The sequence below is a fragment of the Colias philodice genome, chromosome 19, assembly GCF_061535455.1.
Source record: "Colias philodice isolate Cphi_HAF_F1 chromosome 19, ilColPhil1 Martin Lab GWU primary, whole genome shotgun sequence".
In the NCBI taxonomy this organism is placed as follows: Eukaryota; Metazoa; Arthropoda; class Insecta; order Lepidoptera; family Pieridae; genus Colias; species Colias philodice.
Window position 1 is genome coordinate 2806443 of NC_143104.1, and position 24875 is coordinate 2831317.

A 24875-nucleotide genomic window follows, 5' to 3' on the forward strand; every position below is an offset into this window, starting at 1 on the left:
CTATAAATAAAAAAAATGTTTAACTCCAGTTTTGTGTGGATAGCATTGCGGTGAACCTCTGTGGAACTTTGCGCGTATGATTAATTTCTGAATCGAGCGAACTAACCACTTTCCAATTTAATGACCGAGCAAAACTATTTCAACCATTTCCGGGATTTCGCTTTCAGGATATTAAAGAGAGTTTATTTGGGAATAATGTTTGAGTGAAAATGTTGATTGTGTGAAATTTATTTCCTGATTGCTGCCCCGCTTTTGATTGTTTCGTCTAATTAGTTTTTAACGTTTTTTTTGTTATTTTAATATTATGAAATAAATTAAAATAATTTGTATATATAGACTTTTGTATAGTTACGAAAGGTTTCAATTGCCATACTAGATCAATCAACTGTAAATCAAATTGTGCATTCATAAATAATTAAAACACAGGCTGATGAAATGGAATTTCAAAAACATTAACCACTCTCTAGAGTAGTGGAACGTGGTTCGTACTAGATAGTAATTTGCTACTTTGAAGGAAAAATAGGCTAAAGGAATAAGGCCTAAATGACAAAATTGTCAAATAGGATATCAGACACTATCATTACCTAAGCGCTGAAACCGTAACCACTTAAAAAAATGGTTGTCTATAAAGTCGGTTTACTTACGATAGTTGAACGTGACAACGTCCGATTGTGCTTCTTTGTCGCTCGTTCCGCGCTCTCGCTTGCACTTCAAGCCACATGGAACGCCTCAGAGCGAGGTAACGCCGCATGAGTCATGTTTTTTCGTGCGTGCAGCCAGCTCTATCGAATTATAAGACGTTGTCACGTCAAAAATACTTACAATTAACATTAAGCGTGATCCGCTTGCTCACAGCTGGTGGCACGTCGTTGGACGCTATGCAGAGGAATGCGCCCATTTGCCGGCGGTCGACCCGCCAGAGCGGCATCGAAGAGCCGACGTAGCTTTCCACTGAAAAATAATTCTAGGTATATTACATGTTTTTATTAATTTTGGACATCAATCACAACACAATCAATCTCTTCACTAGATAATATAAAACAAAGTCGCTTTCTCTGTCCCTATATCCCTATGTATGCTTAAATCTTTCAAACTACGCAACGGATTTTGATGCGTTTTTTAATAGATAGAGTGAATAGTGATTCAAGAGGAACGTTTTAGTATATAATTTATTAGGTTTTAGACAAAGCGGGCGAAGCCACGGGTGGAAAGCTAGTATAATATTATAAACGTGAAAGTTAGTAAGAATTCATACATATGAAAAATTTAGTATAGAGACAGTAGTAGACGAGTAGTAGCACGCGAGTGAAGCCGCCGTTTAAAGTAGAACTCTTTGCCATCTAGATGCAGACTTTCCCTAAAGTGACCGATCTAAATGTGTCGGTAGATATACACTATATACTTCTTTTACTACATTCCAATTTTAGAACATAGAAAAAGCCAGAGTACACTAATTGAAGAAAAAGAAGACAGAAATGCTCATATTATATTATACTAGCGGTCCGCCCCGGCTTCGCCCGTGGTACCTACATGTTTAAACCTATCTCTCAAGTTGAATCGAACTACACATGGTGTGCGAATTTTATTTAGGAGTCCATGGAGGACAAACATTGTGACATGAGATTTATATATATTAAGATTAAAAAACATATTTATTTTTAACAGGAACAAAAATAATTAAATAAAAGCTGTGAATTCCGTGACCCAACTCATAGATGTAACAGGGTGATATCACGAACAAAGATATGTACAAAAAAGATTTATAAATACTTAAACCACGATACGATTCTAATCTGTTATTATGGCTACAATTTTCCGACCTACCCACACATTTAATTCCTTGTTAACTACTACTAATTGAACGTAATCTACATTGCTTAGTATTTACTTGTAGTAATACTAAATCAATGGGTTTTTACGGTGCATTTACACCAAACGAACATAAAGCTAGATCAAGAGCATTTTTTCGTGATCTTTTTGTGAACGAAAACTCGTATTCAGTGTTGTTCAGTATTAGAACATTGCATAGAATCTTTTCGAACGCATTAAGAACAACGAAAGAATGCTCAAGACACACTAATAGAATTTGACACAGTGGGGTTGGAATGAGCATTCGCTCGTTTGATGTAAATACTGACCTAATCCACGTTTCAAATTTTTAAATTAATAACATTTTTGAAGGTATACAGTTCTAATAATTCGACACTACTCATGTTGGTTTATAATTCATAAAATATGTATTGAATTAATTAATTAGACCTCTATTGTGGTTATCGGTATATTTCGGGTTTATCAATACATTTATAATTGATTTAGTATTTGAAATGTTCACTAATTAATCTAATATGGCAAGGATTATTTTGTACCAGCTGTGCCCTGCGGTTTTACCCGCATTGCTCCGTTCCTGTTGGTCTTAGCGTGATGATAATATATTATAGCCTATAACCTTCCTCGATAAATGGGCTATATAACATCGAAATAATTTTTCAACAAAAAATCAAACAAACTCTTCAGCTTAATAATATGGATGATGAAGTCTTATAGATTTACATACATAGATGTAACGTACAATTTAATCTTACCTATTTATTTCTATACGTTTCAAAGTCCTTAAATATTTAAAATAAAAGCACGTTCCCTAAATCGTTAAAACTAAAATAACTGTGTCATTTTTCAAATCTTTTATTTGTATATGAATGAATTGCTATCAATGCTTCAATTTAACCTTTACACAAGTAAATAGCATTCACTTTACCATTGCATTAATTCGATGTCACATCAATCTATTTTTCGATTTCAAGATAAAAGTTCAATTTAAAGAGCAGGTGGAGCGAATGATGGCGACTTTTTGATTAAAATAGAGAGTGGATTTTATTCACACTCGAATAAATAAACTATCATTTGTATTGCTTGTGAGAAAAGTGATGTGTTTGTTAACTCTAACATGCAATTAATTGGTGAGTTCTTGAACAATACTTATTGAAAAGATTGAAGCGGAATGAGGGAATGAGATTGAAATAAGAATGTAATAATAAATGTGTAATGTTGTTTCTTAGGTAGATGTTAGATAGTCATTAATTGCTGTCTTTTTACTGATACGTTTTTTACCAATTATTGTACTTAAATATTTAAAATAAATAATAAATAGTCAAAAATTGTGTAGCAACAGCAAATTCTTATATGTATTGTTAAATTGGTTTTGTTACCTACTGTGTTTTTGCTGAAATAAATAATATTTCATTTTCATATGTCATTTTTTCAGTCGATTTTTTAAATTAAAAATGCTTAAATTCAGCTGAATCGTGATTCCTTGTACCTTGGTCTGAAACATTTTTGCAACGATAATCTTGCCTTTTTACACCATTTAACAAAACAACGAATTAACCAACTTAAAATATTGAACTTTAGTAGGAATAAGTGTAAAAACTTCCTTCGCTAGCAATTTATGAACGCACCTGCGACTTCTCAAGATGAGGCTTAGCGTTATATATCTGAACATTTTCACACATGAGATCGTACTTTACATAAGTAACCTGGGGTTTCAAGGGATTGAATGGCGTAAAATTTAAGAGTTTCTATGGGAATTTTCAAATGAATTTTACTACCTACATAATTTATCAAATATATGATTTCTTTGCGTTGCTATAATTTTTTACTAATATAAAGTATATACAATGTTTGCTAAAATTTTGATAGTGGTTAAAATGGCTTTTCCTTTTCACTAGATATATTTTAAACTAGCTTTCCGCCCGCGGCTTCGCCCGCGTTTTCAAAGAAAAACCCGTTCCCGTAGGATTTCCGGGATAAAACCTATCCTATGTCCTTTCTCGGGTATCAAAATATCTCTATACCAAATTTCATGCAAATTGGTTCAGTAGTTAAGGCGTGATTGAGTAACAGACAGACAGACAGAGTTACTTTCGCATTTATAATATTAGTATGGATTAAAGAATAACCGTTTATAACTATGGAATTTTAGAGTCACTTAAATGATAACAGTCAAAATTAATAGGTGTAAAAAGAAATGGGACAAATATTACAAAAGTATAATTAATAAGATGATTTTAACTTTATAGTGTATGTAATAAAGGAAGGAATAAATACTTTTACCAACACATAAAAAAGAAGAAAATATATTTGCGTTAGTAAAGGAATTTAGAAGTTCATTCGGTGAGAAAGTTAGATCTATTACCTGCTTCTACGTTGTTTTAATCGAGTGAAAATTCTGGATTTGCACTTTGATCCTGACTTTATCGAGGATTCCTCTTTAAGTTTTAGTGCTTTTAATAGAGCTTTTAGTACGAAGTGATTTAATTTGGTATGGCAATGGGATAAAAATACTTTTATCTTCTTCTTATATATAAAAATGAATCGCAAAATGTGTTGGTAAGCGCATAACTCGAGAACGGCCGAACCGATTTCGATAATTCTATTTTTATTATATTCCTTGAAGTACGAGGATGGTTTTTATGTAGTGAAAACGTAAATATGTACCACGAGCGAAGCCGGGGCGGACCGCTAGTCTATAATATAAAAATGAATCCCAAAATGTGTTGGTAAGCGCATAACTTGAGAACGGCTGAACCGATTTCGTTAATTCTTTTTTTATTATATTCCTTGAATTATGAGGATGGTTCTTACGTAGAGAAAACGTAAATATGTACCACGGGCGAAGCCGGGGCGGACTGCTAGTCTTATATATAAAAATGAATCGCAAAATGTGTTGGTAAGCGCATAACTCGAGAACGGCTGAACCGATTTCGATAATTCTTTTTTTATTATATTTCTTGAAGTACGAGGATGGTTTTTATGTAGAGAAAAAGTAAATATGTACCACGGGCGAAGCCGGGGCGGACCGCTAGTATAATATAAAAATGAATCGCAAAATGTGTTGGTAAGCGCATAACTTGAAAACGGCTGAACCGATTTCGATAATTCTTTTTTTATTATATTCCTTGAAGTATGAGGATGGTTCTTATGTAGAGAAAACGTAAATATGTACCACGGGCGAAGCCGGGGCGGACCGCTAGTACCTATATAAAAGTTTACTCACTATACTTCATGTGTTAATAATTGTAGTGAAATTTACTCGATAAGGATTATTCAACAATCCGTTCGAAATAGAAAGAGAGAGAAATATGGATAATGGAATAACGTCACAACGTACTCTATCTCCAGTTATCCATTCATTGCCACACCCTGTACATTTTTTTTAAATCCTTATCTACCTATTAAGAGGGGTTCTGTCAACAATTGACAATATAGAAACAAATTACATGATATTTAAATGCAAATTAATTAACTACTGCCACATAAATATAGTTTTACCAGAATCTTTGCTTCTCGAGAAACAAATCAACAGATTAACTATTAAGCCGACTAAAGATATTAAACATCTTAATATATCCACTTCACAATATAGCATAATCTCAACCCCAAAGATGTCCATAAATTTAATGACATCACATTACAATACCATTCAGGATCATCCACAATATGAAAGAACCATTTAGAAAGTTCTAGCATAATGCAGTCACGGAAAGAAATAATAACGTGACGTGACGTAGCTTTGTATAAGGGTGCGTGTATATTGAACTAGATTAATAAAACGCTTAAGCACGTTTTTATACTGTGTCATAAATAATAATTAAAGTATGTTAATTCTTGTAGTTTTTTAAGTAGAAATGAAAGAGTGAGAAGTGATTTATTAATTACATTATATTGTATGATTTAAATAGAATCTCGGGCTTGTACTCAACAAGCTGTAGAACTAAAAGGTGAAAATGAAAAAAAAAAGCTTTATTTTGAAAAAAGACAATTTAAAAGTTGACAATTTATTTGGACGTTCGAGGAAAAATAGTGCGTATCACGTGGGTACTTTGTTTATCGATAGAAAAAAATAATATAAAGTTGGTTTGTTGAAAAGATTGTTGATTATTTTTACCCAAAACAATTTTAGAATTATTTAGATCCAGTAGGAAAGTGGTTTTAGTTAGGTCTTATCTACGTGTACTAAATCGCAGTTATAATAATAAAAAGTTCCTCAGAATATTTAGGTCTATATAATAGCTAAAGGAAATGGTAACTAATTACATTTATTGTACGTTAAAACATAGCTTTTAAAGCCGTAAAAATTTTTAGTGTAGTGTACCTTATAAACATTTTTATAATACCTCTGGAATAGAATTTAGTTAGAGGTTGATTAAAAAATAAATGTGTTACGACTTTAAATAAAATTTAATTGTTTATTGTAGCATAGTCTAGTTCATTAAATATGTATTATAATGCAACAGTCGTAAAAATAATAATCCCATACCCGTAAACGAGACTTCACTAAACCAAAACAAACACAAAACCAATTGTGAAATCGAAGCCTTACATTTCCAAGCTATAAATCGCTTCCCAACTCTTGTATGAAACTTTACACGGACAGATAATCGAATATTACCTTCCTTATGAACGCTGATTTAGCCTCCGTGACTGCAGAAACATTTACCCCTGACTAAACTTTCAGATTCTTTGACAACTCGAGCTAATAAAATTTTATTTTATCCACCCCGTATGGAAATTATCCGGGAGTTCATATTGTAAACGTGGAACTTTTTCTTTATCATTACCGAATGTAATAAAAAGATTTTAAGCGTCGCTTTATCGGGAATCGTTTTATTGTTGCATTGTATGAACAACAATACTTTGTTAATCTATATTGCCTAATGCTCGCTAATTGAAATCTATTCGTGCGTTTTATTTTGATTATACTTGTTCATTTTAAATGGAATACCTTTTATCATTAATACGATGTTTAGTTTATTTTTTTTATAGAGAAATATATTAATATAGTACTAGCTAGTACATATCGTATGTTTTTTTTTAACAAAGACCTTTTTATGTACTAGCTGTGCCCCGCGGTTTCACCCGCAGGGCTCCGCTTCTGTTGGTCTTAGCGTGATGATATTGTATATTTATTTATTTATTTATTTATTTATTTGTTTATTTCAGGCAACAAATGTAGTTACAGTTAAAAAGGTCTTAATATAACTTTAAAACTACGGCCCATATGAACTTAAAACTACTTAAATACTAAATTAATACACGCTATGTCTTCGGCGTGTGACGCGATTCCGGGGGGCCGGGTATCCGTCCGCGGAAGCGGCGAAACACAACTCCCTGCGGCCAAAACCCTTCGTCCATGTAGACGCTCAGCTTGGCGGTCGGCACTCTCACCACGAAGGAGTTGAAGCTCACTTTATGGCGAGACTCCAGCCGTTCCACTCGCAGACTCAAACCTGTCTTCGCATGCAAGTACTCGACAACATCTTCAGTCTTGGTACAGTAGTGCACACGAGACACGTAGACACGGCGTCGTCGGCACCTCTGCGCGCATCCGCAAGTTTGGATCTTTCGTTGCGGTGCCACACTTGTTCTGACGAGTCAGCTTCCTTTTCTTCTGTACTTTTGTGAAGCCATCCTCGTCGACGCCCTTCGTTTTTGAAGGTAAACTTTTCCGCACGGGTGCGTTTACTCCTTTTGATTGTTTTGGGGTCGCAGTCATTTTTGCGGCTGCGGCGGCATAGTCACGTTGAGGAGCAGCTGGCAACGTGACATGCGATGTCTTCTCCGGGGGAGAGGTAACGGGAGCGGGGCGCGGGGCATCACTCGGGTCATCGGCAGTCGGCGACACGTCAACATCAGCGGTTAAAATGCCGACGTATGCATTTTGCGCTCCGCGTCGTGCATTGACATATGACGGCACGGGTGACCTACATATTGCATGCGCATCGCGATATGTCGCTAACTCGACTCGTAAATCGGAGATGGTCTTCTCTGAAGCCTCCAACTTGGTGTGTACCTCGGCCAGACTCGCCTTAAGGAATGTGATGTCCTTAAGGAGCCTCGTAACATCGACGTGATCGAATCCCACCGGTGGAAGTTTATGCAACTCCTTTGCGACGAAATCGGGCACGTCATCGGGATCAGTCACCTTCAATAGGCTGATGATGTCCTGTATACATTTTTCACCCCCGTTCCTGCGGCGGGACGGCATCGTGGCAATCTTGTCCAGCGTTTGGTAGAGTAGCACCTTGCCACTGCTGATTTCCTCCTCGTTAAAGTTAGTTTTGCAGATTTGCATGATGCTAACCTCGTCCATTGTATCGATGGCATTTTGGATGAACGCCAACAGCTCATTTACAATGAGTGTTTTACAACTCATTATAAAAGTTCATGCAGCGGCAGAGCCGCGCGTAGCGCGAATGAGCCTTTAGCCTAGCTGAGTATAGCCCCAACAAATGGGCTATCTAGCACCGAAAGAATTTTTCAAATCGGACCAGTACATAATGAGATTAACGAGTTCAAACAAACAGAATAATAAACTCTTCAGCTCTATAACATTAAGTAGGTATAGATTTCATATTTTTTTAACAAATTTTTATTTTCTAATTATATTTGAATAAGAATTTTAAGGCTAAAATCGTTAACATAATTAAACTATAAGTTCAAGAATGTCTATATAGTTAAGGCACTTTAACTGTTATAAGTGAAAACAAAACTCGACTGAAAGCTTCGTGAGTTGTATCATTTATTAGTTGTCTTCCATTAGTTTCTGTGCCTTTATTTTTAGTATGAAACTATTCATGGCACGAAGGATTAACAAGCCTAATACATGATGTATCTAGGTACTTTTTCTATTTTTTTTTAATGTACTGATTCTTTCGACGTGATGTATAGTCGCTGTAGAAAATAATGGTGTAAGTAGTAAGTATATTTTTTTTTCAAACATTCTCAAGATGTCTTCAAATTCAAGTAAATATTATCTAAGGTCTAATTTTTTTATACATAAATCAAGTCTGAAAACATGTATATATGTACCTACCTACTGAGTTATAATTGAAAAAATGGGTAAACCAAAAAAGCTACATTTTCACCGAGTAAGAACTGAGTAGGTATAATTTATATCAGATCGAGCAACTAAAAGAAAGGAAGACCTTTTCAATTAAAATAAATAAAAGTTACCTTTTTCAAACTCCCTGGACATGGGTTTCTTCAACAATATGGGTTCATGGTCCTCCCTCCTCCACGTGATCTTCGGAGGAGGATGTCCAGTGGCCTTGCAGGTGAGGGTTGCATTCTCCAACTCCTGGACTGATACGTCCCCGGAGGTATCGTCACTCATTATGTCTGGAGGTACTGCGGACAAAGAAAAGAAATTTATTTTTAGGTTATTAATTTAAAATTTAATATCGGTTGATCGTGTCGTTTCAAATATTCTAATTGGATGTTAAATGTCGTATTATTTAAAATTTTTGTCTTATAAAACATTTTATACGTATTAAAACACAAATTAAATTTCAATATAAAAGCTAAACGCTCACTTTTTCAATATTAGTTAAGCCTCGTCCGTAATTACAAACAGAAAATTAAAATAACATTTTGTCCAATACAGTCCAATGAATAATTATACAAAACGTAAATTGAACTCATAACCTTTAAAAAATTATATATTTTACGGTCTACCTTTGTATAAATTGTATCTAGTCTTTATGTTGTAAATCACAAACGACGAGCGCGCTTCTTTTCAAATTTCGAACATGATAGGACATTTTTTTTAATGATTCTTTTTCTGCTTTTTCTTTTTTTTTATAAACGGCCAGTTTCTAAGGAGGATTGTTAAAAAAATGAAATGTTATAAAGACGCGTTCACATATAATTTTGTAACCTATAATAAAATAAAATACACATTATTTTTCAATAAAAATAAAGAGTACGTTAGAGTATCTAGTATAAAAAATGCGTTCATTGATATTATAGCTTTAAATAAAATGCACATTATTATTTTTTACTACAAATAAGAAAGTGTTTTATTCAAAGCATAATTTCCTATGAAAAGGACTACAGATTTATTTCAACAAGCGAGTCGAGGCGAGAGCACGCGTAAAAAAGCGTTCAATGCAAATGGCATACCGGGCAAGACATTTAAAACAACAAAAAGATTCCATGTTATTCCGTGAGACGATATAAATCACGGCTTTATTGTGAAAATTTCACTTTCCCGAGCTGAGAGTGAAAAAAGTTTCGTAGAAATTGTTCAACGGCTTTGCATTTAATTTCGCGTAACTAGCTTTGTCCTGCAACGTGGTCTGTGAGAAATTTATTAAACTAGTAATTTTATGGTAAAATTTTATTGTTTTAAAGTTATGTATTTTCTGTCAATAAATTATCGCATAATTCAATTACAAATTAACATTAAATACATAATTATGAATTTTCGTATATTATATACGTGATTGACATGTACATTGTAACGTTTAAATAGGTACTTACCTACCTGTACCTAGGTACATACCAAACTTTGTAAATTATTTTTCCACATTTTTAAATTTAACAGTGAAGAGGATTACGCAACAACACGTGTAAAAAGTTTCATTATAATAATGTAAGATGTAAATAATTAAAACATTTCCGCCTCGAAAATTTAATTATATTCCAAATTAAAATTTATAGAATGCAACCGCTTTAAAAATGAAAAATAGTTTCGTAATTATATTCATAAATGGATTTTTATTGTTTCCATTTATCCCCTCGGATTATTGCAAGATTATCTGAGATCATCCAAATCAAAAAGAATTTACATTTTATGTATGTATGTTTGCATTTGCAATTATTGTATTTATCAAAATCCCATTTAAAAGCACTTAAATACGAGCAAAGAGCAAGCTTTATTCATGCTAATATTGAAACATCAATCATACCGGATTTATCCATATAGGAAAAATAAATTAAGCCGTTACGACACTTTATTGACACGACACAATTTGTTTACCGAACGTATTTGAATTTAGAATGTCTATTTCAGGGATTTTAGTTTTCCAAAATGCCACTCGAATGTCCTTCGATATGACAATGGTTATTCTTTTAAGCGGCTTTTGACAGTTCCATTTTAGAACCGTTAAGCATTCCACCGATAAAATGTATCGGATTTTGTAATAAAAAGTACATTTTTTAACTTCAACACCGAGCTATAAAAAAAATCTTATATCTGGCAATAAAAACACTAATATCAATAATTATTAGTGACGATTAAAAAAAACTTAGATTTCATGTAAAGTAACGTTGAATATTTCTCCAGAATAAATTCATCTGAAACGCATTATTAAGCAAATCTTATTTTCATCCAAAACACGCACCACTGGCCGAAAGAAAAGCGCTAAAAAAACTAATCGAGTCACGATTCACGGAGTAGCTTCGAATATGGAATAAGTTCGAAATTGGAAAAGGAATCGCGACAGTTCCCGCGCATGCAAATTGTGGACACAAATAAAAGTAAATTGCAAAAGTTGGCGCGTTTTTGAGGTTATACCTAACCTAACCTCAAAAATACATCACGCTTAAAATGCATGGCAGTAATGAGAAAAGGTAATTAGTGACGCAAAAACTTCGTTTGATTGTTTGTTTTAGTTTGTTGGCTGTGTTAATTGTGAAGTTTCAGAGTAACTGTAATAATTTCGCGAATTTTGCTCGGCCATTCGAAAGCGTAGCTCGTAACTAAGATAATGGATAAAGGAAGGAATGTGTAACATAATTTTGAATGGAGGTGAGTTTAGTTGTAATATAAATTCATTTTAGAAACTACAATTTGCATAAGTTTTCATATGCATGTATAGGTTTAGCTTTAGTTGCTACCTAGGAAAGCCTTTGGCATTTATATTCGTACCTAGTTCGATTAACCGAATTACTATAATATAGTGGTGATAAAAAGTCATATGAATATGTTTTGTTTTTTGTTATAAATTACGACAAAATCGCATAATTACTGTAAAGTTTATCCCTTTAAATCGTAATACATAATCAAGGTGGGAAATAAGTTTTAAAATCAAATCAAATCATTTAACGTACACATTAATTCTGTATAATTTCACGTTTATAAAAGTAGGATTGCTATCACGTTATAACATATGAAAGTACTGCAGGCCCATAAATCGGCAGGCAATGTTACTTCGAAAATGAATTCTTTATACAAAGGGTGGCAACCAACACATGCACACAGCCTTCGCACAACGTATACATATAACGAACTACCTATGTGTGCGTGGCCCTAATACTTGACACGCCTAAACCCGATTGGTATTATTACGCTATAAAACAATAAGGGTCAAATTCCGTTCCACGCGCCATAAAGATAGTGTCGCGTTTTATAACTAAATGAAGTGTTTACCTCAATCAAATTTGAGCAATATCGCTCGGAAGGAAGTGTGGCTGTATAATTTTATAGAGGGTACTTATTAGGGTTTTTGGTTTTGCCACGTAGAGAAACTGTAATTATATGTAAAGCGGTATAGTTCGATTAATTAAACGGAGACATGTTTTGGTAACAAGAAATCAATGCCAATAATGACGTCGATAGACATGTATCATTTGTAAGTCACTGATAACTTATTTAACAGTTTTTAACTTATATTTTTAATTTATACACTTACTACTAACTGTAAATTATAATGTTATTTGGCGAAAATATAAACATAATTTGTATTACCGTTAATATACCTAGGTACTAGAATTGATTAGTTCGTGCACAGCGGCTCGTGTTATTATTCTCTTCACAATTAAATAGATATTTCGAGATTCATAGTCTGTCTTTTTAATAAACTTTCTAACCAAAATTTATAAACTAATAATTGATTAAAAGTATTTAAATATATCACAGAAAAACCTGCTAATTCGTACGTAGCGTTATAATTATTATGCTTTAATTTACCTTTAATTCAGATATTAAAATTAAAACATACACCTACAATAAAACGTAAAATAAAATATATCTGCATAATATTGTTATTATGAATGAATGAATGAATGAATGAAATTAATGAATGAAAAATACTTTATTGAACACCATAAAGAATACATTTTACAAACTTAACAATATAATGTAACAACGTACAGTAGGCGACCTTATCGCTGACAGCGATCTCTACCAGGCAACCCAGAAAAGACGAGGAAAATAAATGAGTATGTAATTATGTAATATTAATAAAAATATTATATTATTAATAAAAAATATTATATTATTAATTAATAAATAATAAAAAATATTAAATTATTAATATATGTTACCGTAATTTTAGCAACCAATTCAACACATGATTTATCACTCCTCGTCAGCCTTCACAACTTCCGAGAGATAATGTTGAAATTTTATTTTGCTTTGAAGAAAGCGTCGTTTGAAAAATTTCATTGCAATATGTTAGCTCGATGTCAGTCTGATGGAATATCTTTATTGTTCTCTACGCTTGTGAGAGACGTGAAAAACTGAACGTTGTACGTAATACACAACTTTCAGTTCATTTTTTTATGTGGGAAAATAGTTTTGTACTTCAATGTTTTGTGGAAGTTCATAGATATGTTTGATAGGTGTTTTTATTATCATACTTATTAGTTATTATATTATAATATTAACTCGAATGATTGTATGGTATGGTAACATAATATGTATGTTTGTAACTCTTTCACGTCAAAATTAATTACGGATTTGGATGAAACTTTATAGGTACGTTGGTTATATCAGAATAACACAATATGATAATTAATTTTGCACGCGCGTTCATTCGCGGGCATTTCGCGGGTGACACCGCGCGTCACAGTTAGTATGAAGTAATTAATACATACAAACTTTTTAATAATACGCTTATGATATTGTTTTTAATAACATAAGTATGTAAGTGTGGATGGTTGGATGATTGTTACTCTTTACATAAGTGCTTTTTCGAATTATAATTCGAATTTTCGAAATAATATATTTAAGAGGTATAAATAGGTACTGGGTTTGGATATATAAATAAATCATCAAAATTTTTATCTAACAAAACGCGTGGGTGGCTGCTAGTAAAAATAAAATATTAAGCAGATAACAAGGGCTTATTCGCTATACATTGTGCGTGACAATGTATAATACTTGTTTATTTTTATCATGAACGATATATTTCATTTATATATATTAAATCGGTAAATAAGGCATTATTATAATACAATATTTCTCAGCTCCTACTGCGTGATGATATATGGCCTATTATATAGCCTTCTACGATAAATGGTCTAACAGTGAAATAATCCTTAAAATCGGACCTGTAATTTCTTGAGATTTTGCGTTCAAGCAAACTCTCATAGATTTTGCTCATACTAATTAATACGGTGTTACAATATTAATTATAATTAGTTTTTTAATTCGGTAAATAAAATTAATTAGAACATTTTCAATTAAAGTAACTTATCGTTGCTAATAATGAACCTTATATAAACGCATTAGAGTACATTATTAAATGACAACATAAGTATAATATTTGAAACAGTGAAACTATTAACCTACCTCGTACTAGAAAGGAGTGAACTTCAAAGCTCAATTATTACTTTGAGTAAGAGTTAACCGTGCTTCGAGTTCAAAATAACTATTAAACAATGTTATTATTTTGAAATAACTATATAAGATTCATAAAAAGACTTCATAATTATTATATTTTTCAATAATTAAAATCAATATTCGTCCTATCCATCCTATACAAGTAACTTGTCCCGGCTTCGCCCGTTTTGACTCAGAAAACAAGAATATTACCTACCTATATATAATATTGCTTATGTTACTGAGTAAGTATACAAGAATTTATAAAATCGGTCTTTGGTAACAAACAAATAAAATTTTCTGATGATATAATTTTTGATTGCGTTTTCGTAAATTAATAACTCGTAAATACTAAGAATTTAATTTACCAGACATAATGGGGACCTTTCGATGTATCTATAATGTACTATTATTAATTTATAACGAAATTTTATCTTTACACTGAATGTACCAGGAAATGTAGCGAATATTAAAATGAGATCGTCAACACACAAAAGGCTTGTCTGTTTTAATTATTCTTTAGGGATATAAAACGTCCGAACATTAGAGTTAATTTCCTCTTTTCAAATATTTATTTCGTTTGAATAGCATGTTTTATTAATAACGTTGTAAAATATAACATGTAAAAAATTGAATACATTAAAACGTAATATAAGGTTGGGTCGCCTAAGATCGGATGTGACATAAGATCGGATGCATGGAATAACTCGCAAACTAGGCAATATTCTCTACTGCTACCAACACTACTAGATCCGCCATTTTGTTCTGCCCCTCTCTTCACTCTGCGGCCGGCCAGCGACCAGACGGGACGTGTACACAGGTGATTCAGCAGAAAAGGTGTATTTTGTGGCGAAAATCGTCGATCCGATCTTACCTACAAAATTTTGATGGCTCATTGTGGAGAGTACTTTCATTGAAATAATGTAATTAATTATTTTGGGGCAGAATTAGCGAATCCTCTTTCCATCTGTATACTTTGGTTACGCCTAGGACGTTCACAACCCAAGATCCGATCTTCCCTCCCAATGCCGAAGATCGGACCGAAGTTTAGCTCTTGACTGCGCCTTATGCAATAATGCGCAATAATTATTAACTTTTAATATATTTAACTATCCAATGACGCTATGACTATCAGACCTTAGGTACATTTTCATTATTTAGTCCTAGAACACGGAGGATAAAAGTTTGAGAAACTTAATTAGGATGAGGAGGGAAGACCGGACTAAAAAAACGCAATAAAAAAAAAAAACTTCTTTGTCAAATTTTTTGAGGAATTTCCTGACTCAATCATTGATGCTCAATGTATGGACGTAAGTCCGGATGTTTTCCTAATGTGAACATTATTATTAAACGCATAGAAATGAAGATACTACATAGTCCGATCTTCGGCCGAACTGTTATTTTCTTCACTATGGTAAGTCGAAAAAATTCTGCTTTTTAGGCTCTAAATTTGCTTAGATAGATAGCATCTACGCAAACCAAAAAATTAGGGGTTAAACAATATTTTTTTGTCATCAATTTACAGTTGACCGCAACAGAAAAACGACATCGAATCATGAGAAATAAAATTAAAAATACAGTACGTATAAAATTTTCGGCATATGCGTCCGATCTTAGGCGACCCAACCTTATAAAATTGTGCATAGGGTAAATACAGAATAATCATCCCACAAACTCAAAGCTTCGCCGATAATGCGGAAACTACGCAAAAGATTTCATCAAAAATAATAATTCTTTCGATTCTGTGACACCCGCTCCAATAAAGTAAAGAACAAGTTGAATTGAATAAGAAATAGCGAGCGCCGCATGCAAATGTGACAATATTGCTAAACTCGACCTGTTTCATCTAAGCCGAGGCATTGTCAAACTTTATTTTTATCCGAGAATGTATCCCGAAATGTCGGTTTAATACGTTTCGATAGTTTTGTATTTTTCGTCTTTGGGAGGGAATAATCAAATTCGTTTCGAGCGAACGAGCTTTGTGTGACAGTTTTGTTTGTTGCGACTTGAATGTGGTTGTGAATATGGTCGGAATTAAGGACATTTACCCGGAAGGATCGCTGTTTTTGGTATCTTTGTAGGGACTGTTTATAATTGTGTTTGTTTTATAAATTTATTCCTTATTTGTTTTTTACAAACATGTGATTAACTATTGCGTAGAATAGGTTTTGGGTTTGATTTCCATGGAGGCTAACACAAAAAATATCTTTTGTTGGGTAACTACCTACCGTAGGTACATCATCAATCAGTGAAATTGATTTATAATGCTTCTACACAAGGGAACACGGGACTTCGCTTATGATATTACTTTGTTTTATTCTAGCCTACAATCATCTTATCCATCTGCTGTCATATTTATAAAACATGCCGACGTCTAGACCTTAACTGTTCAATAAAATGTACGTTAATGTTAGGAAATTGTAATAACGCTATCACGTAGACATAAAATAAGTTTTATAAGACAGAAAGCCACACCGTCCGTACAGTATCAATTAAATAGAAAATTATGTGGGTAATTGGTTAAATTATATTTTCAATAGATGGAATTATGTTTCAATCGATGAAGTGCAATTTTACACAAAGGAAAAAGTAGGTCAGAATATACAAGTGTTATTTTTATATTAGACTTCCCTTTTTTATACCATGCACTATAGAACCACAGATATTATAAACTATAATAAAACAATAATAATTTAATTTTTTTTATTTGCTTTTGTTTTAAGTTGCCTAAAGTATTAAGTATGATTCTTCAGCATAAATATATGCAGCAGGTCCTATTACTATGTATCTTATAGATTTAAACAAATACATCATTATTAGAAATGAGATATATTATTTCCAATACCAGTCCATAATTCGATTAAATATAAAAAGAAAAACCGCAATCCGCTTAGCCCTAAGGTAAAAGGGAATCGATGCAAAAATCTGTTGCGTGCCAACCTGAGTCACCGATCGATTGGTCTTACCAACGGCTTAAAAGGTTACACTGTTATTTTATGTTTACTTTTAAAACCATAATTTTTACTTTGTATTGTTACCTCTTGATTGAACTGCAGTATGTAGATAAGATATTTTAGAGCCTATGAAGTTTCCTGCCAGTTCTTCTCCATAGATATGACGATTCAAAAGTGCTTCTATATAAGAAGTCTAATTTATTAAATAAATGTTTGAGTTTGTTTGAAAGAAACACATTGACTAGTTCCAGTATTATTTCGTTTTGTTTAAATTTTTATTAATTAACTTTATTTAAAACCGTTGCCTTTACCTTATATTCCATCCGGTTTCAAATTGCACTCGCTTATAACGTTAATTTCCACATGCGCAAGAAATTTAATTATGACTTAGGACCGTTGAAATATTATAGCTTGCTCTACTACTATTTTACAGCACTTTCAAATAATTTTATGAGCGTTATGTAAAAAATATTATTATAATATGCATGGTACGGGTAATTATAAAAAACTAATATACCTGATGAGAGAAGTGGTGGCTCAGTGGTGAAACCTCGGACTTCGAATCGATAAGTCCGGGGTTCGAGACCAGGTGAGCGTGCAGGAAATAAATTGATTTTTCAATTTATCTGTGCATGTTGTAACATCTCCACTGCTCGAACGGTAAAGAAAAACATCGTGAAGTAACCGACATGTCCAAGAACCAAAAGTTCGACGACATGTGTCATCCGCCAACCAGCACTTGGCCAGCGTGGTATATAGCCTGTACCCTCATAAGAGGCCTGTGTCCCAGCATTGGGAACGTATATGGGCTGATGATGATGATGAATGTAGCTGATTCCGGATTCTTTAGGCTGAATTTAGTCTCACATTGACGGCACGCGTACCGTCAGCGCTGACGGCCGAGATATCTGAACTTCTAGGAACCATTTTTGGAAGTCATCAACGCACATTGTGTTTTCAGAGTTAATGTTTCACTCTTTGTCAAATAATTAATATGTAACGCCACTGTTTCTTATCAAATATAAAATATTTAATTAATTTAATAACTTAATTTATAAAGAAAATATTTACATTTTTTAAAACCTCATAATATGAAGAAATTGCACAAACATAAAATCCCATAGAAATAATTTATGGACATAAACACAGGAGGGTGAATATATAAGTTTAAGAAGACCTTTAATTCAACCTGTTTTAATGAGCCATAATTTACCAAAGGCTGGAATTTTAAATTTTGTTAGGATAATTTGTTTTCCTTGTTTACAATGTATACCGTAATTCCTGTTTTGTATTTTCTTTGAATTCTACAAATTATGTTATTATACTTACCTGCTCATTTATTGAATATAACTGGTACGTTTTGAATGTATTAGGTTACTAGAATCCATACTAATATTATAAATGCGGAAGTAACTCTGTCTGTCTCACGCCTTAACTACTGAACCAATTTGCATGAAATTTGGTATAGAGATATTTTGATACCCGAGAAAGGACATAGGCTACTTTTTACCCCGGGACATAGGATAGGTTTTGTCCCGGAAATCCCACTGGAACGGGAACTATGCGGGTTTTTGCTTTAAGCCGCGGGCGGAAAGCTAGTAATCTATAATTGAAATGAACTTAACTAATGACTTGAATAATAAAGAAAAATGAATATAAACTTCGTACCTATTTATAGCGCTATTATAATATTATAATGTAATACAATATAAATAAATAATAATATTATAATAAATGAAATGTTAAAAGATTCACGTTTTTAATAAAGGCAAATGTTTATACAGATAAAAATATTATCGATATTACAATTTCATAATAAATTATCTAAATTTGACGAAGCATTTTCATCTTCAAAAGCATTTCGATTTTTCACTAAGTCATCGTAACTTATAAAGTAGTGTTTGGTTTTTGTTTCCGAACTAATATAAGTTAGCAGAAAGTATGAGAACGTAAAATGAAACAAGAAAATCTACTGGGAATTGTTTAAGAAACTACTTCAAGAAATCAAAGAAAAACTAAAAAGTACTTTGAGCTTATTGTCTCGGAGTGGCGTTTTATAGGTTTTACTAGGAAGGCTTATTAGCGAAGGAAATATACTTTAATATTTTTGTGCTATATTCATTTTTAAATGGCTTAAATATCATTTAAATATACTTGGAAGAAAGCCACGCTTCCTTTACAAAATGTATATTTGTTTAACTTCACTGCTTAATGACTGTTGAAATATTCATTTTAAATAAATAAATAAAGTTTTTATTTTATTCCTTTTTCCGTTATTTAAGACCCAGCACATTGAAATTTTAATCTCAATAGAGGCATCGAACAATCAATCTCCATAGTAATGCATCGTACATTTAAATGTTTGTAATTTCTTTTATATTCAGGCTAACTATTGAACACTAAAATATAACCATCGCGTACCAAGTGATTTACACATACCAAATACATCGATGCATCCGATCTGCCACGTCATAGTGGGCTGCGTGTTGATCTGGCACATGTAGCAGCCTCGGTCCTCAGCGCGCAATGGACGTATTCGTAACTGCCAGGTCCGGGGTGGGTCGAGGCTTACAGCGTATCGAGATCCGAGGACCGCGCGCTCATGCATCGTGAGGACCGTTTGGTCTTCTGCTCGTAACCATCCTACCTGTGAACAATAGTTGTTTGTTAATACGTTTGTCTTCTTGCACTTATTTTAGAATGTTTTTTTTTGACGTGACAACGTCTTATAATTCGATAGAGCCGGCTGCACGCGCGAATAAACATGACTCATGCGGCGTTACCTCGCTCTGAGGCGTTCCATGTAAGGCTCGAAGTGCAAGCGAGAGCGCGGAACGAGCGACAAAGAAGCACAATCGGCCTTAAGACGTTGTCACGTTCAACTATCGTCAATAAACCGACTTTACAGACAACCAATTTTTTATAGTGCAATAGGGGAGCGCTTGGCCACTACCTCGCCTGATGGTAAGCTGTGATGTGGCCTAAGATAGAGTGGTCTAGAATGAACCTGTTAACTCTCCTCTTGATGACCTCTATATTGTACTCATCGGGTACACAGATTCAAGAAGCATTTTTCATTCCCTAGCGGTTCGAATAAAGAATGAAAACGTTCCCTCTATGTACCTACTGTGACGATACATAGGTAACATATTTTATAATTTTAATCGACTTAACTTTATAAGAACTTTACCTACATCTATAGATTTATCTGATATAAAAAATAAAAATATGTCATCTGGTTTTAGTATTATATTGAACTTGTTCTAGAGACTAAGTTTCAGTGCGATACGTGCAGTGCACAGGTGAGAGTCGATTCTGTTATGCACAGATAATAATAATTATCTAATATAACAGATAATTATTAATCCATACTAATATTATAAATGCGAAAGTAACTCTGTCTGTCTGTTACTCAATCACGCCTAAACTACTGAACCAATTTTCATGAAATTTGGTATGGAGATATTTTGATTCCCGAGAAAAGACATAGGCTACTTTTTATCCCGGGAAATGACCCAATCCCGGAAATCCCATGGGAACGGGAACTATGCGGGTTTTTCTTTGACTGCGCGGGCGAAGCCGCGGGCGGAAACCTAGTAAATACTATGCTGTTATACATCACAATCAAAAAAATAACCACATAAAGTAGATTTTGGTAACGTTGATTACGCTCCCGCTTGTAGAAAATGAATAGAACTTTAAAACTGAATAAAACGTTTATCCTGTAGATATACAGTAATAGTATACAAAACCAGTAATAGCCCGACGATGTGGGGCGCAAATGTTTGTTCCCACACTATTACGTACAAGCATACTCCAACTACTGTTTACTGTCAAGTAATGAACTAAAACGACGTATCGAGCTAATACTTAGGATTAACTTAAGTTCGATAAGAATGCTTAAAAGACAAGAAAAAGAAAGCTTAGAGGTTCGAGATAGAATATTCATTTTCATAGATTTTAAAATTCAACTCATTTGTGACATATTGATAATACAATATTTAGTTGAAGAAATAAGATATAGATATTTAAAGATTTACAATGTGTAACGTATTAATTGAAAAGGTATCAATATTATTAGTAGCTGTCAATGTAATTAATAATTGTATTAAAGGTGTACTGGAAGAAATTTCTACCTAGCATTAAGACCGCGATCTGACCCCTAACTCACATGCTTCTGTGAGATTAAGGTATATCTTATAAATCTAAAATATAATCAGTATGAAACTAAAACAATTTCCACTAGTAAAGCGATAGCAAAGCGACATTTCTCATTATATCACATGGTACATGGTCCGAACACCTCTCGGATTATAAAACCGCACGTGATGTATCACTAGCGAATAATCTGCATTGTTTGCATACCTGTAGTTTAGTTGTTTAGTTCGTGTTGATTAATGGGATTGGTATTATTGTTGACCAAAAGAAGTACCGAATCTATTTGTAGACTGTATTTTGTTATACTTATATCACTGACTAGTGCTCCGTGGTCTCACCCGCATTGTTCCGCTCCTGTTGGTCTTAGCGTGAAGATAATATATAGCCTATAGCCTTCCTCGATAAATAGGCTACTAACTCTGAAAGTATTTTTCAAATCGGAAAAGTAGTTATTGAGATAAGCGCGTTCAAATAAACAAGCTCAACTCAACTCAACTCTTCAGCTTTATAATTTTAGGACATCTGACTACGCTAAAACAAAGAATCGACTTGATTTGTTGACTGTATCTGTAATCAACGTAATCAACGTAATCTAAACGTTTCTATATGGTTATTCTTTTTATCGTTAGTACATATTTAATCCCAAAGCAGGAACACAAGCCCTTTTGAGAATTTACGTTAGATCTTATTCTTAATAGACGAAAAGGTAGCAACATTTTTTTAGTCCTAAGCGCTTGGTCATTACATTTTACGTCTGAAACCTAGACCATTAGAGGCTTTATGTTTTCCTTCACTTAAACTATGAAACAAATCTCATTACATTCACATTTTCACCCAAAACTTTCAGTTTATTAATTCCAACAACAATAGGCTATAAAATAGTATTGTCCCAAACTTCGCCGACTATTAAAAGTGTATTATGAATATATAATGTGAAAGTCAACCTTTAATTATACTCTATAAAGTTTAGCGCCCAACTTGGAAATCTACTCTCATGATGTTTCTACAGAATATAAAGTACCTTTTAATCTTTCGCTTTAAACTTCAAATAAGTTCTTATTCGATTTGTTCTAGCGAAAAGGATGAGATAATATTAGATTCGGATGAGATTTTATAAGATTTCAAGTATGTAACTTATAAAATTTGTTACTTGTAGTATTCGAAAGTCATGCCTTATTTTCTTTTACAGCAAGATAAAAGAATTATTTAGTTGTGTTTTTGCAGATTTATTTATCTATTTGAATGATTTAATTGAGGTCTTACACAATAATATAAATTGTACAAGAAATAATTCAGTTTAAATACGAGTATCTTAATATTATACCAAATAACACCAAGTGTTATAAAAATGTAGTCGGTTAATTATAGTATGACTGTGTGCATACACAATGGAATTTAAAAGCCTAGGCTACATTTAATACCTTGTTAAGATATATTAAAGAAACACAAACTTGTTAGAATATCAGTACAACTTCACACTAGACCACCTACTTACCAGTAAGTGCTGTGAAGTAAGTAGGTAGACCGAAGCAGGTATTATGTATGGGCAATTGCAATGATTGCCTTCATACTAGACTCAATTTGCAGAGTATAATAGAGCTGCCTTCACACTAAATTAACAGAGCATAGTATAATACAACTGACGAGGATTAATAAACTCATCATATTTTAAAGAATAGAAAAAAATTGACCACGAGGCGGGATTCGAACATGCATTTTTTTGCTGAGAGATTTTTTTATATTCTTAAAAAAAGTCTCATTGCTACAAAGCATTATAATTGAATGAACTCGCGTATATGCCATTGCAATAGTGTAATATAACTTGAACACCGGCTCTTAAAACAGTTTATAACTATATTAGGAGCCTGGCCGGGTCGTTATAGTATATTGTTAGACGTAACTTTTGATTTAATATTTTTGTGGATGAATAGTTGTCAATGTAGTTGTTACTATTTCCTGTTAGAACATGCTTAGCTGTTGAATACTATAAATTGCCGCCTTCCTAGGGGCTCAGACGTTGTTTATACAACATTAGACCCAAATACCCTCAGTTTGTTGTTGTCGTGACTTGCTGTGATTTGTTATCAACTGTCTATCAATTAGGCAGATGCTAAGCTCAGCTCAGCTGCATATGCAGTTAGAAGAATAAGGCATCTCACCGATGAAGAAACGGCTAGATTGGTTTACTTAGGTACTTTCATAGCATAATGTCCTATGGAATTCTGCTATGGGGCAGGGCTGCAGATATAGAAACTATATAATTATATTACAGAAGAGAGCCATACGCTCTATATATAATTTGCGTACTCGAGACTCACTAAGGGATCTCTTTAAGAATACTGGTATCCTTACTGTACCGTCGCAGTATATATTTAATAATATTTTATATGTTCACAATAACGCTTACTTACAAACAAAAGTAGGAGATAGACATTGTTATGACACAAGAAACAGAAATAAAATTGAAATGCCATTTTTCCGGCTAGCTAAAGTTAAAAATTCATTTATGGGTCAAGGTATACGCTTTTACAACAGAATTCCTCATAATATTAAAGAGTTTAGTAGTTCTAAATTTAAAACTTATATAAAAAATGTACTAGTTCAGAGAGCCTATTACAGTATTAAGGAATTTATAGACGATAAAAACCCATGGAGGGTTGTCGCGTAAAAACCACAGGACAGTTCTTTGGCATATTACCTCTATGTTAATATAATTATTATGATGTTACATATGTAATTTGTAAAATTGTAAAACTGACATGATTAAAAAGAGCAACTATGGAGTTTCTTGCCGATTCTTCTCCGTAGATACTGCTTTCCGAATCGGTGGTAAATGTTAAAAATATGTACCTAATGACGTTTCAAAAGTGCTTCTAGAAGAAGTCTAATTGAATAAATAAATGTTTGAGTTTGAGTTTGAGTTTGATGTGTAGAATCGTAGTACATTCTTATTACATTCAAACTAATATTTAACCCGGCCGCCCCGTGTATAAACGATTTATTTATATAATAAACTCACTTTATGTTTCCCCAGGTTGAGTACAGAGCAGCCGAGCACAGCCTCCCGTCCCAGGAAGAACGTGTGGTTGCCGATCGGACGCTCGAACTCTGGCTCCTCGGAAAACTTCTTTGTTGTGTGTGAATCTGTAAAGAAGACATAAAGATTTAGATTTCGATAATGAATAGAACATAGACTTACAAATGTTAGGATAGTACAATAAAAGCTTAAAAAATCATTTAAAAATAATTTATTGCGTTATGCCAATAGTCGTAGAACAAAATATGTTGTTACTTATGATGTTAGCTATCTTGTCCTGCGAGGTTGCTGGTGTAGTGCAAGATTGAAAACAACTAGGAATTTGGTTCCCATGGGAAGG

At 33.2% G+C, this 24875-nt stretch overlaps 1 protein-coding gene and 1 pseudogene across 1 annotated transcript in view; both read right to left on the bottom strand.

The window, feature by feature from the left end:
* Positions 1–24875, bottom strand: part of LOC149479825 (limbic system-associated membrane protein-like) — a 52427-nt gene that overhangs the window by 12158 nt on the left and 15394 nt on the right. The window contains exons 2-5 of the mRNA XM_089707415.1: positions 24518–24642; positions 19780–19987; positions 9013–9186; positions 823–951 (exon numbers count right to left, since the gene is read on the bottom strand). Of these exons, the coding sequence (XP_089563541.1) occupies positions 823–951; positions 9013–9186; positions 19780–19987; positions 24518–24642 (636 nt within the window). The remainder of the gene's footprint in view (positions 1–822; positions 952–9012; positions 9187–19779; positions 19988–24517; positions 24643–24875) is intronic.
* On the bottom strand, positions 7005–8224 carry LOC149479826 (uncharacterized; annotated as a pseudogene).